The 13,431-nt window shown below is 46.3% G+C and overlaps 1 protein-coding gene across 1 annotated transcript in view; it reads left to right on the top strand.

Annotated features, from left to right (window-relative positions):
• VWF (von Willebrand factor) overlaps positions 1-13,431 on the top strand; it is a 163,769-nt gene that overhangs the window by 97,760 nt on the left and 52,578 nt on the right. The window contains exons 34-37 of the mRNA XM_053387704.1: positions 110-287; positions 1,265-1,485; positions 3,691-3,883; positions 4,531-4,872. Of these exons, the coding sequence (XP_053243679.1) occupies positions 110-287; positions 1,265-1,485; positions 3,691-3,883; positions 4,531-4,872 (934 nt within the window). The remainder of the gene's footprint in view (positions 1-109; positions 288-1,264; positions 1,486-3,690; positions 3,884-4,530; positions 4,873-13,431) is intronic.

Consider the following 13,431-nt stretch of genomic DNA (forward strand, 5'->3'; position numbering starts at 1 on the left):
CTAGTTTTAGACTGTAGGTCAGTCTGGTGGCTACTTACCAAATGTTCTTCCATTGTTATCATTTAAACATAGAATCCTATTTTAACTTCAGTATGTCGTTTTTGCTCAGCCTGGTGACAAATGGACATTGCTGGATCAATGTCACACTGTGACATGCTTCCCGGGTGGCCGCACAGCTCTGGAGAGCCATGGAATTAATTGTGAGAAGATGCCCAGACCAACATGTCGCAACAGTCTCCCTGCTATTAAAGTAGAGGAAACATGTGGCTGCCGCTGGGTGTGTCCATGTGAGTAGTTTGTTCTGCTGCCTTTTCATCCTCCCTCAGGTGTGATTGGTACTTGACAGAGTGAATGAGGGCAGTTTAAGTAACAGGCAGGAGAGTTTCAGCTTACCTCAACTTAACACACAGAGCAAAGCAACACATTTTTACAAATGATTAGTTAAATTAGACTCTATGCGCCTATAAGTAGAGGATACATGTGAAAGCAGGTAGCCTGGAAGAAAGCTGAAAGTGGCACTAGGAAGGCGTGGGTTGGCAGTTCGAAAACTGCTCACTTTCAGGAGCCGGGCTGCAGACAGCAGCTTTCTCTCAACCATTGCCAGCTGGCTCCTTTTACAACCTGCAATTGTGGTACTAGAACACAGTAGAGGACTGGCACAGTGGTATAGAGAGCAAGGCACCAGAATCCAACTGCTCAGTGTCCCCTGTTGCTTTGCCTGTCAACAAAGAGAAGATTCAGGTAGGTAGCCGTGTTGGTCTGACGCAGTCGAAATAAATAAAATTAAAAAATTGCCCAGTAGCACCTTAGAGACCAGCTAAGTTTGTTCTGGGTATAAGCTTTCGTGTGCTTGCACACTTCTTCAGATAGGGTATCTGAAGAAGTGTGCATGCACACGAAAGCTTATACAGTAATACTTCCACGAATGTCCACCTCATCTAGCGTCCATTCCGGTGAACGTCCGCAGCAAACCCAGAAGTACCAAAACGGGTTACTTCCGGGTTTGCCGCATGTGCAGAAGTGCAAATCGATCCGCGCACGTGCGCAGATGCAGCGCTTTGCCCTGCGTCCTTTTCGGCTAGTGGCCGGGGCTCCGGAACGGATCCCGGTTGCAAAACAAGGTACGACTCGACTCAGAACAAACTTAGTTGGTCTCTAAGGTGCTACTGGACAATTTTTTAATTTATTTCAAGAAGGAGAAGGTTTACTTAAAATGATCAGGTCCCCTGATGGTCGTTTTTGTTTTCTTCCTGCCACTTTACAGGCACGTGCATGGGAAGCTCAACCAGGCATATTGTCACCTTTGATGGACTGGATTTCAAACTGACAGGCAATTGTTCCTACACATTGTTTGAAGACAAAGAACATGATATTGCGGTCGTTCTTCGCAACAGGCCCTGCAGTTTAACCCCAAGATTCAATTGCATGAATGCCATGGCGATCACATACAAGGGCTCGTCTGTGCTGCTCTTCAGCAACATGACGGTAAGCCATTGTAGTGGGAATAATGCTTGACTGGGGACTAGATAAACAGCTTAGAGTTGTAGTATAGCCAATGAAGAAGAAACGAGCCTGGGGATGGTGTTCAACTAAGGTTTACTCAAGGTAGACCCATTGAAATTAATGGACCTAGTCACATTCCTTCATGCCACTGGGTCTACTTTGAGTAAACTTTAGTTGAATACAACCTTGAGTCTTGCAGGTGGCTAGAAGGTGCCTTGGAAGATTTCCACCATATTGAAATAAAATGGCAGTTGGTCTCCAAACATTTGATGAAGAGCATCGCATTCCACTTGGGAAGCCTAGTGCCAAAACAATACCTCAAGAGGCAGCTGAACCTAAGCCAAAAAAATGGGCAAAGTCACCCAAAGTGACATTTCGGTTGACCATCTTGATTCAAAATGGCAGCCAGTGTCCCAACAAACGCCGCTACCTCCACTTCCAGAACTTCCTTGCCAAATTTAGCTGTGATCTCTCAAGAGCTGGCTTAACCTATAGAGAACAAAGATGGACGGACAGACGAATCACTTTCCAAAATATATAGTATATGTAAAAACCAGTTCCCAATGTTCCATCTCTTTCCAGTGTCACCCAAAGCAGAACCCGGGACTGGGCTATGCTTACAAGAGCAGTCTTGATTCTCAGGGGCTGAGACCAGGGCTGACTTTTCCTAGGGGTGCAAGGGGTGCGGGGCACCCGGGCGCCAGGCACCCGCCACTGAAACCGCCTAAGCTCTTAACTATCTACCTGTTATGAAATAATAAATAATTTTGATCAAGCTAGAAAAAACAAAATACATATATACCTAGGTATTACCAAAATGTATACCTACTGTTTCACTAAAGGGCATTTGACTTTGTGCGCTCATTTACCAAAGACACGCTACCAGCAGCGGCACTTGTCATTCACAACAGCGGCGTTTGACTCAGCGACAGCATTTGTCATTCTCAACAGCACCGTGCATGTGAAATTAACTCTTACATCAAAATATTATGTTACATATTGTATTGAGCTGCTACGTGGCAGCGGGGTCAGCGGCACCTTTGACATGACTGATGTTTCTCCTAAGTAGGTGACTAAACAATACTAATAAGTTTAAGTGTCGTGGTGTTGTATACTTAAGTATAAGTGTATTGTAAATAAATGAGCAAATAAAAAAGTTTTTTTCTTTTTCCTCCCTGCTTTCATAAACAAGAGATAAGGCTTAAGCGTGGTGTCTGACATAAGCATAATAAAAGTTAATTTGGGGTCTAAACTAAATTTGGGGGCGCTGGGTGGATCTTTGCACCCCAGCGGTGCATATGCTAAAGACTGCACTGGCTGAGACCTCGGGGGAGTGGAGAGTATATAGCCCCCATCCCAAATGTGGTGGCCACCTAATGTAGCCCTTTCCTGTCCCCCAAATGAGTCAGTCATTTACCTTAATCATCCAGTGCTTTACCAGTTGCACTGGTTCCTGGTGGAGTATAGGGTCAGGTTCAAGGTGCTGGTCTTGACCTCTAAAGCCCTTTGTGGCTTAGGACCCTCATATCTACGGGACCACCTTTCCTGGTATGCCCCGCAGAGGACCTTAAGGTCCATGGATAACCATAGTTTAGAAGTCCCAGGCCCTAAGGAAGTTAGACTATCCTCCACAAGGGCCTTTTCAGTGATGGCTCCGATCTGGTGGAATGCTCTGTCCCATGAGACCAGGGTCCTTCAGGATTTAACCTCCTTCTGACAGGCCTATAAGACAGAGCTATTCCGCCTGGCCTTTAATTTGAATTCAGCCTGATCTTTTATTTCCCTTTTCTTCCCTCCCCCTCCCCTTTTATGAAGATTACCCGCTCTGAGATCCCACTGCTAATTCTCCCTTTGCTTCCTTGCTGGCCCAAGTAGGACCAATTCATTCAGCTAGCCCTGGGGATTATTCTAATGCTTATTTCCCCTAAATTGATTTCTGAATTTTGAATTTTATTGTTATCCATGATTTTATACTGTAATTTATGCTGCTTTTAGAATTAAGTGTTTTAAATTTGTTGTTAGCCGGCCTTAGCCTGGTCTTTTAACTGGGAAGGGCAAGGTATAAATAAAATATTATTATTATTATTATTATTATTATTATTATTATTAATCATCTACATTACCCTCAAAGCAATTCACAGCAATGCATGGAAACAACAAGAAGCTTTTCTCAATTTTTTCAAACAGGTTGCTGTGAATGGCATAACAACTAATGTTCCTTATGCTGACGGTCATGTTGCAGTCAATGTCTATGGAGCAATAATGCACGAAATCCGTTTCTCTCTTCTGGGGCACATCCTCTCCTTCACTCCAAGCAACAATGAATTTACTTTACAACTTAGCCCAAAGAGCTTCGCTTCAGAAACGCATGGCCTTTGTGGTATGTTAGAAAATTTAGACTTTGGGTGGTTTTCAGGTAGTTATCAGGTAAGGGTTTTTAATGTTTTAAATGGTGGGCATTTCATATCAACTCAGCACGAGCTTTTCCAGGGGAAGCACTGGGGCAAAACAAGAACAACAACAATTGATTATTTATATACCGCCCATCCGATTGGGCTGCCCCAGCCACTCTGGGCAGTTCCCAACAAAAGTTATAAAAACACAACACCACATCAGAACAAAAAACACTCGGACATGCAGCTTCAAAGCCCAGACCTTTGCCTAGAAGTCTGGATGAGCCCTCTCTAGAAAATAGTGTGCATTGGAGCTGTCATAAACCAATTCTCGCCATTCTCAGAAACCTTCTAGGAACTTTTGATTAGAATTGTGTCTGCCGCTCACCTAAAGTACAGAAAATGTGCAGGGGGTGTAGCATTAGGTGAAGCAAAATGTGAAGCAAATTTGAAGGGTCCTCTTCAGGTGAAACGGCTGTAGCAATTTTGAGATGGGCCTAACATAGTTTGGGTAGGACTAGCAAACGTTTTCAAGTATGGGTCTTATACATATTCTAAGCTCAATTCCCTGTTGGAGATAAATAACTTCTAAAGCTAAGATATTATAAAATTCTCTTCTGTCCCTCTCCTGTAGGGATCTGTGACCAAAACAGTGGCAATGACTTGGTGCTAAGAAATGGCTCCTTTACATCCGACAGCAGCATCTTCATTGAAGAATGGACTGTGAAGCAGCCAGGGGATATCTGTGAGGTGAACAGAGCTGGCCAATGCGTTGGCCATGCCACGACAAAGTGCAGCATCTTGCTGTCTCCTCAGTTTTACGAATGTCACCAAATCATTCCTCCAAACTTGTACTATGCAGCTTGTGAAGAAAACAACTGCTATGGTGATGAAATATGTGAGATCATATCTTCCTACGCACACCTCTGCAGGATGCAAAGGATCTGTGTGGATTGGAGATCTCCAGAGTTTTGTGGTAAGGATTTCACTGCTTCTTATAGAAATACAATCTTCAGTAATCCAACTTGGTCTTTGAGCTGCCTCAAATTTCCGAACACAATATTTAAGCCTTGAAGGTGGGGGTGGGGAAGGGCAGGTTGGCCATTCCCCCCTCCCCTTGACTACCAGCAAAGACAACGCAGACACATGTATGACACACACACAGGTGTGAAATGTATACCTTTTAATTCAGACTGTTGTCCTCCCTGCTTATAACTGATTTTGATTTTCTGCCTCCCAACAGTAACCATGCAAATATGTCTACAAGTTCATAAGCAGGGTGTGAAGAAAGTAGCCCTCTGCTCTGGTTTCTTCCCGGCTTTTGAAGTTCAGAGAAATACCGTATTTTTCGCCCTATAGGACGCACTTTTTCCCCCTCCAAAAATGAAGGGGAAATGTGTGTGCGTCCTATGGGGCGAATGCAGGCTTTCGCTGAAGCCTGGAGAGCGAGAGGGGTCGGTGTGCACCGACCCCTCTCGCTCTCCAGGCTTCAGGAGAGCCCCACCGCCAGCCCCACAAGCTCGGGGGGCAGCGGGGAGGTGGAACGACCTGGTTTGGAGGCTGGCAGCGGGGAGAAGCCCGCTTCTCCCTGCCGCCAGCCCCGCAAGCTCAGGGGACAGCGGGGAGGCACAGCGCACCATCCCGTTGTCTCCCGACGTGTTTGGAGGCTGGCGGCTGGTTTCCCACGCCCCAGCCCCGCAAGCTCCCAGAGCGATGGCGAAGCTGCGCACAGCTTCGGGATCGCTCTGGGACTCGTTCTGGGGGCTGGGGACGGGGGAAGCTCGGGCTTCCCCCTCCCCCAGCCCCGCATGCTCCCAGAGCGGGCTTAGCGCAGCTCTCCGCAAGCTGTGGGATCCCAGGCGCGACTTCGCGCTGAACTCCAACGGCTTGCGGAGAGCTGCCTGTTCTGGGGGCTGGGGTGGGGGAAGCTCGGACTTCCTCCACCCCAGCCCCGTGCCGGGGGGGAATAATTATTTCCCCTTTATCCCCCCCCCAATCTAGGTGCGTCCTATGGGCCGGTGTGTCCTATAGGGCGAAAAATACGGTACTACTTGGGACACGGAGGCTGGTTTTGTTTTGTTTCTATTATTAAACCATCCTCACTAATAGCTGTGGTTAGACTGGTTCTTTACACTGACTGTGGTAGCTCCCTTACAGAGATGACTATGGATGAAACTAAATGCAATTAAATACATGCAATTAACCGTGGTGAGAATTGCTCTTTGAAATTCAGTTGGAGGTTTGGTAAGCCACACCTAGATTTGGATCCTCCCACACTTTCTCTTTGCTGGTGCAGAGAGAGCTCCGTTTCTCTTGAGTTGACGCGTCCCCTTCCCACTCCAATGGAGTCAACCATCATGGGCTCTCCAGTCTTGATTGGGACCTACACCTATTGCCAATCAACTTCATTGGGTTATTCTGAACTCTAGTATTATGAGGAAAGGAGAATGCTTTCTGTTCACTCTTCCCATCTTACTCATAATTTGCTGCCTCTACCATATCCAGCCTCTTTATGTTTCAACCTTTTCTCACAGAGAGAGGGTGCTCCAACCCTTTGCTCAGTTTTGCAGACTTATGTGGGAAATACATGTGATTGCCACTGGCAGTGGCGAAGCTTCATGCTCCGGCACCGGGGGGTGGAGAGCAGGAGGGAGCAGGGCAGGCACGCATCATGGGGGCATGACACGCTTCCTAGGGGCGCGGCATGGCACCCAGCGCGGGCAGGGGAGGCAGCCGCGATGGCACCCCACCAGGATCACGTTGCCCGGGGCGGTGTGCTCCCCCCGCACTCCTCTTCCTCCACCAGTGGCCATTGGTAGTGTAATTTGACGCCAAGCTCTGCTTTCTAAGGCTAGAAGATGGTTGTTGAGCTTTCGCCCCGGAAAGTTGAAAACGGCTGGTTGTGGTATCATCTCACATTTGCTCTAGAGGGGGTGAGCCAGGAAATGTAACCATCCCTTCCTCTTCAGAGGCAACATACCTTGGAATACCTAAGGGAGGGCAGTTGTCCATGCTTTATTTATGGACTTCTCAGAGGCGTATAGTTGGTCATTGTTGGAAACAGGAAGATTGACTAGAATCATAGATTCATAGAATCATAGAGTTGGAAGAGGCCACAAGGGCCATCGAGTCCAACCCCCTGCCAAGCAGGAAACACCATCAGAGCACTCCTGACATATGGTTGTCAAGCCTCTGCTTAAAGACCTCCAAAGAAGGAGACTCCACCACACTCCTTGGCAGCAAATTCCACTGTCGAACAGCTCTTACTGTCAGGAAGTTCTTCCTAATGTTTAGGTGGAATCTTCTTTCCTGCAGTTTGGATCCATTGCTCCGTGTCCGCTTCTCTGGAGCAGCAGAAAACAACCTTTCGCCCTCCTCTATGTGACATCCTTTTATATATTTGAACATGGCTATCATATCACCCCTTAACCTCCTTTTCTCCAGGCTAAACATGCCCAGCTCCCTTAGCCGTTCCTCATAAGGCATCGTTTCCAGGCCTTTGACCATTTTGGTTGACTAAGTGGACCTGTGATCTTGCAAGACTCTTCTTACATTCCAGTTTCAAAAATCCATTTGGTCTGAGAAGAGCCATCATAAGTATATTCGGCGCCATGGTGCAAAGATCCCTCTGGCGCCCCCCCCATTTCCCAGAGTTGCCAACCTTTTTACGCCACTGCTAGAAGCTTTGCAGGGCTGGAGGAGGCGGGCAGTGGCTGGAGGGCGGCTCCTCTGGCGGGGAAGAGGCGGAGGCTCCGGGTGCGGTGCTGCTTCAGCGAGGCGGGCGAGGGCAGCGCTGTGCCCAGCCTCCACCTCTTCCCTGGCGCCCTCCAGAACTTGGCACCCCAGCGCCCTGCGCCACTTGCCTCTATGGGCAAGACGCCCCTGGGCCTGAGATGCCAGTAAATAAAAAATGCCTATCTTCAACAGGAAATTAAGTATCTTTTACATCACTTTCAGTTTTCTTAAAAACAATAGGCTGTCTCCAAGACAAATCTTAGATATAAATTTTGAATATGCCATGATTCTCTTGTCTACTGTTAACTCCCACTGCTCTACTGATCTGCCCTCTTTCTCCCTAGAAGGACACAGTGACGGGTGTCCTCCTGTACAGTATTGCTCTTTTCCCTCTCACTCTTTATAATATTCCTCTGCTACTCAGCCACACAAGCCTGCACATAAAATAACCACAGCCTGAAAGGTTGGTGCAACCACAACAAAAGGTGCAGTCTAGTCTCTACCTTGGAAGTATATGAAGAAGGCATCTCTCTGTGGTTTTGGTGGTGTCATTTGTCCTTCAGACCCAAGCAGAGAAGAAATTGAAGGGGAAATTAGGCAGACTGAAATAGATTTCAGTTCTTAGAGAACTGCACAAGATGTATTTGAGAAGACACTGTTATTGTAGCCTAGTGTTTTCAGAAACTACCTACTGCAAATACTCCATAAGGAATAATCTGAGAAAAAGAGAGAGAGAGAGAGAGAGAGAATGAGAGAGAAAGCACTGCCTGCCATTTCCTGGATTTAGTGAGAAAGCCAGCTTTCCCGTCATAGCATCCAAGGCTCAGGCATTTTAATAACCTCTCTGAATTCCTCAGATTCTCAGCTTGTGACATAGCCACATACAGCCAAAGAACTCCCCAATTTAACTACCAGTTCGCATAAAGTAGTCTTTGGTGTATTAACAATGGCATCTTCTTTCCCTGTTTCTTAGGAGCAGGTGCATGTCTTAGGGTGGCCAGGAATAGCATTGTCAATTACAAGGACATTGTGCAGAATACACAAATGACACAGTGGACAGCATTGCTTAATCACTGTAACACTGCAGGCCAATAAAAATACGTATAGGTTTACCAAACCTAATTTAACCTACTTCTGCAGATCTCTGTTTGAGAACTAGTTAATTCCTGGAGCTGCAATGTAATTCTTCATGGAGCTCCCACCAGGTTGCGGTGCTGCTCTTGCATTTGTTGTCACACCCCTTAAGGCCAGGGAGAAGAAGGGATCTTAAAGGTGGGTGGGTAGATGGAAAGCGGCGGTTGACAACTGTCCTTATTCATAAGGCAAATGGTTTATTGTTGTTTAGTCATTTAGTCGTGTCCGACTCTTCGTGACCCCATGGACGAGAGCACGCCAGGCACTTCTGTCTTCCACTGCCTCCCGCAGTTTGGTCAAACTCATGCTGGTAGCTTTGAGAACACTGTCCAACCATCTCGTCCTCTGTCGTCCCCTTCTCCTTGTGCCCTCAATCTTTCCCAACATCAGGGTCTTTTCCAGGGAGTCTTCTCTTCTCATGAGGTGGCCAAAGTATTGGAGCCTCAGCTTCACGATCTGTCCTTCCAGTGAGCACTCAGGGCTGATTTCCTTCAGAATGGAGAGGTTTGATCTTCTTGCAGTCCATGGGACTCTCAAGAGTCTCCTCCAGCACCATAATTAAAAAGCATCAATTCTTTGGCGACCAGCCTTCTTTATGGTCCAGCTTTCACTTCCATACATCACTACTGGGAAAACCATAGTTTTAACTATACGGACCTTTGTTGGCAAGGTGATGTCTCTGCTTTTTAAGATGCTGTCTAGGTTTGTCACTGCTTTTCTCCCAAGAAGCAGGCGTCTTTTAATTTCGTGGCTGCTCTCACCATCTGCAGTGATCATGGAGCCCAAGAAAGTAAAATCTCTCACTGCCTCCATTACTTCCCCTTCTATTTGCCAGGAGGTGATGGGACCAGTGGCCATGATCTTCGTTTTTTTGATGTTGAGCTTCAAACCATATTTTGCGCTATCCTCTTTCACCCTCATTAAAAGCTTCTTTAATTCCTCCTCACTTTCTGCCATCAAGGTTGTGTCATCTGCATATCTGAGGTTGTTCATATTTCTTCTGGCAATCTTAATTCCGGCTAGGGATTCATCCAGCCCAGCCTTTCGCATGATGAATTCTGCATATAAGTTAAATAAGCAGGGGGACAATATACAGCCTTGTCGTACTCCTTTCCCAATTTTGAACCAATCAGTTGTTCCATATCCAGTTTTAACTGTAGCTTCTTGTCCCACATAGATTTCTCAGGAGACAGATGAGGTGATCAGGCACTCCCATTTCTTTAAGAACTTGCCATAGTTTGCTGTGGTCGACACAGTCAAAGGCTTTTGCATAGTCAATGAAGCAGAAGTAGATGTCTTTCTGGAACTCTCTAGCTTTCTCCATAATCCAGCGCATGTTTGCAATTTGGTCTCTGGTTCCTCTGCCCCTTCGAAATCCAGCTTGCACTTCTGGGAGTTCTCGGTCCACATACTGCTTGAGCCTTCCTTGTAGAATTTTAAGCATAACCTTGCTAGCGTGTGAAATGAGTGCAATTGTGCAGTAGTTGGAGCATTCTTTGGCACTGCCCTTCTTTGGGATTGGGATGTAGACTGATCTTCAAATGGTTTACTTTACAACATTTCTCTGGGTGTCCTGATATTAGGGCTACCTGGGCTTGAACGAGAAACTATATGGGCTGTATCTGGAACCTGGCCCAATGAGTATCTGGGACCGTGTGTGTGCAGGACTTGGAGATCTCTTTTGAACAGGAGCCGGTGATGCTGGCTTCAACGACTGGCCAGCAGCATGAAGCCTGTGTACTGACCAGGCCTGTCATTCTGCCCTTGTCTGGTCAACAGGCCAGTAACTTTTGCCTGTTGCACTTCAGGTTCTAGTCCCCTGATTCTTCAGCTCCAGCCACTGACCACAGGGTTTCTGAGCTAGAGAACATAGCACCCAGGTTCAGATTTAGGATCACCTGCCGTCCCCTCTCGGCCCTGATTCGTGAGTTTGACAATGATTGGACCTCTGGTGTTGATTTGCAGTGGATTTTTCAGCTAGATGTTCCATTTTCCACTGCCTCCCTGATAAGCTGGGCAATGTGCAATTTGTATCTCCTTTCCCACCAGCCTAGTTTCTACACTGGCCCACTGTTAAAGGTAAAGGGACCCCTGACAGTTAAGTCCAGTCGCAAATGACTCTGGGGTTGCAGTGCTCATCTTGCTTTAAAGGCCGAGGGAGCCGGCCTTTGTCCGCTCTGCAGACAGTTTTTCCAGGTCATGTGGCGCAACAGAACACCGACAACAGAGCAGTGCATGGAAACACCGTTTACCTTCCCACCGGAGCGGTACCTATTAATCTACTTGCACTTTTTAAAGTGCTTTCAAACTGCTAGGTTGGCAGGAGCAGGGACCGAGCAACAGGAGCTCACCTCGTCGTGGGGATTCGAACCACAGACCTTTTGCTCGGCAAGCCCAAGAGGCTCAGTGGTTTAGACCCATTGTTATTGACTCATAATGTGAAGGCTGCCCAATCTCTGAGCCTCTCTGCTTAAATGTTGATTGTGCTGAGAGCCAACTGAACTTCTCTAATCCTTTTCTGAAGTCTATCGATCACATTTTGTGTTGGAATCCACTTTGGGACCACATCTGAAGTGAAAAGCAGTCTACAACTTTTATAAATGAATATAAAATTGAATAGTCTTATAGTGAATTGATCAGTTAAGCTAAGTTAAGTGTGCATTGTGTTGGGAAATAGTTCTGTCATGCTAAATCTACCGTCAGTCAGTTTCATTGGTTGACACTGAGTTACAATATTTGTGGAGGGAGGGGAATCTCTCGCCCACTATTCATAATTTTGTTTTCTAAACAGATTGATATATCTGAACAGCTCACTGTAATAGTAATAGTATTACTTTTAATATAATTTTGTTTAAACTTTTGTTTATGTCATCAAATAAAATAAAACCTCAAAGCAGTTTACATTTTGATAATGAAATAAAATAAAGAAAAAAATCACAAACCTACTTTAAAACATAATAAAGATAAAAATTACTTCAACTTTCTAAACATCTGGGAAGGCTTGTCTAAACAGGAATGTTTTAAGCAGGTGCCGAAAAGAGTAGAGTGAAGGCACCTGCTTCATCTCAATTAGCAGGGAGTTCCAAAGTTGTAGGCGCTGCCACACAAAATGATCACGTTTTTACAAATGCAGAAAACGGGCATTATGTGGCATCTGTGGAAGTTCCAATTCTGCCGACTGAAGCGGTCCAGTGGGCACATGTGGCGCAAGGCGAGATGTTAGGTAAACTGGTTCGATGAATTTTCTATGCAAATAGTAACACTTTGAACTTGGCCTGGCAGCAAATGAGCAAGCAGTGCAGATCTCTGAGCATGGGTCTTATATACTGACAAGGCCTCACTCCTGTCAGCAATTGTGCTGCAGCAGTCTGCACCAACTGCATCTTCTGGATCAAGCACAAGGAAAGCCCCACATGAGAGGCTTTATGTCTCCATTTTGATGCAAGTGTTACAAATAATACTTCCAACTTTTATAGCCCTGAACGTATTTTAAGGACCCGATCTGGAGCTAAAAAGAAAGGAACGTTGCTGCGCAATTAAGTAAACACAAAAGTATGATGTAACCTATGAGCATCACGCCTTGCAACAAACAACTTGCAGATGGATGCTGATGGTGTTTAGGAAAATGTTCTCATTTCTGAACATGACCTCACTGTCTGTGGAAAGGAGAGGGCATTGTAAAACTAAAAATAAATTAATCCTTGGCGAGTTACCCGTAGTAATGGATGTGAATGAGCAATGCATGCCTGCGACAAGAAATAGCTAGGGAATACATTTACAGTCCACCTGCCACCCGACCCCAAAGGCACAGCTTTCATAAGGTCCAAATTGTATATGCTATGGGGTGAGATGATCCTACGTGTAGGGACTCGGGTGGCGCTGTGGTCTAAACCACTGAGCCTCTTGGGCTTGCCGATCAGAAGGTCGGTGGTTTGAATCCCCATGACGAGGTGAGCTCCCGTTGCTCTATCCCAGCTCCTGCCAACCTAGCAGTTTGAAAGCATGCCAGTGCAAGTAGATAAATAGGTACCATTGCAGCTGTAAGGTAAATGGTGTTTCCGTGCACTCTGGTTTCCGTCGTGGTGTTCTGTTGCGCCAGAAGCTGTTTAGTCATGCTGGCCACATGACCCGGAAAGCTGTCTGCGGACAAACGCCAGCTCCCTTGGCCTGAAAGAAAGATGAGCGCCGCAACACCATAGTTGCCTCTGACTGGACTTAACTGTCCAGGGGTCCCTTTCCCTTACCCGTAATATGTACGTAGTTGACAAATGTCTGGCATGACATGGTATTACGTCACACTTTTCCAATGACTGCTCTGTTCTAGGTTGGCTTGGGCTATGATGGGGAAAAGGGGGTAGGGGGTAGGGAAGGAGAACCTGGGGGGAGTTTGGAGAAGCAAAATGTTCTTGCATGCAAAGGAAGTGGTAACAGGATTCTTGCGCTCAGCTCATGGTGCACCAGTGCCAATGGCAGTCACCATGATGACAGCAATGACTTTCCACCATGACCCTCCCTGGGTTACACATAATTTTGTTTCATTCTTGAATAGCCGGTGATGATCCTGTCCAGTGTATGAAAGAATGATACATGGGAAAGGAAAAGTTCTGGGTTATGTTTGCACTGAAGTCTAATAAAACTCATAATAGTCACTCAAATAAATGAGAGA

This window comes from Podarcis raffonei, chromosome 5 (genome assembly GCF_027172205.1).
Source record: "Podarcis raffonei isolate rPodRaf1 chromosome 5, rPodRaf1.pri, whole genome shotgun sequence".
NCBI lineage: Eukaryota > Metazoa > Chordata > Lepidosauria > Squamata > Lacertidae > Podarcis > Podarcis raffonei.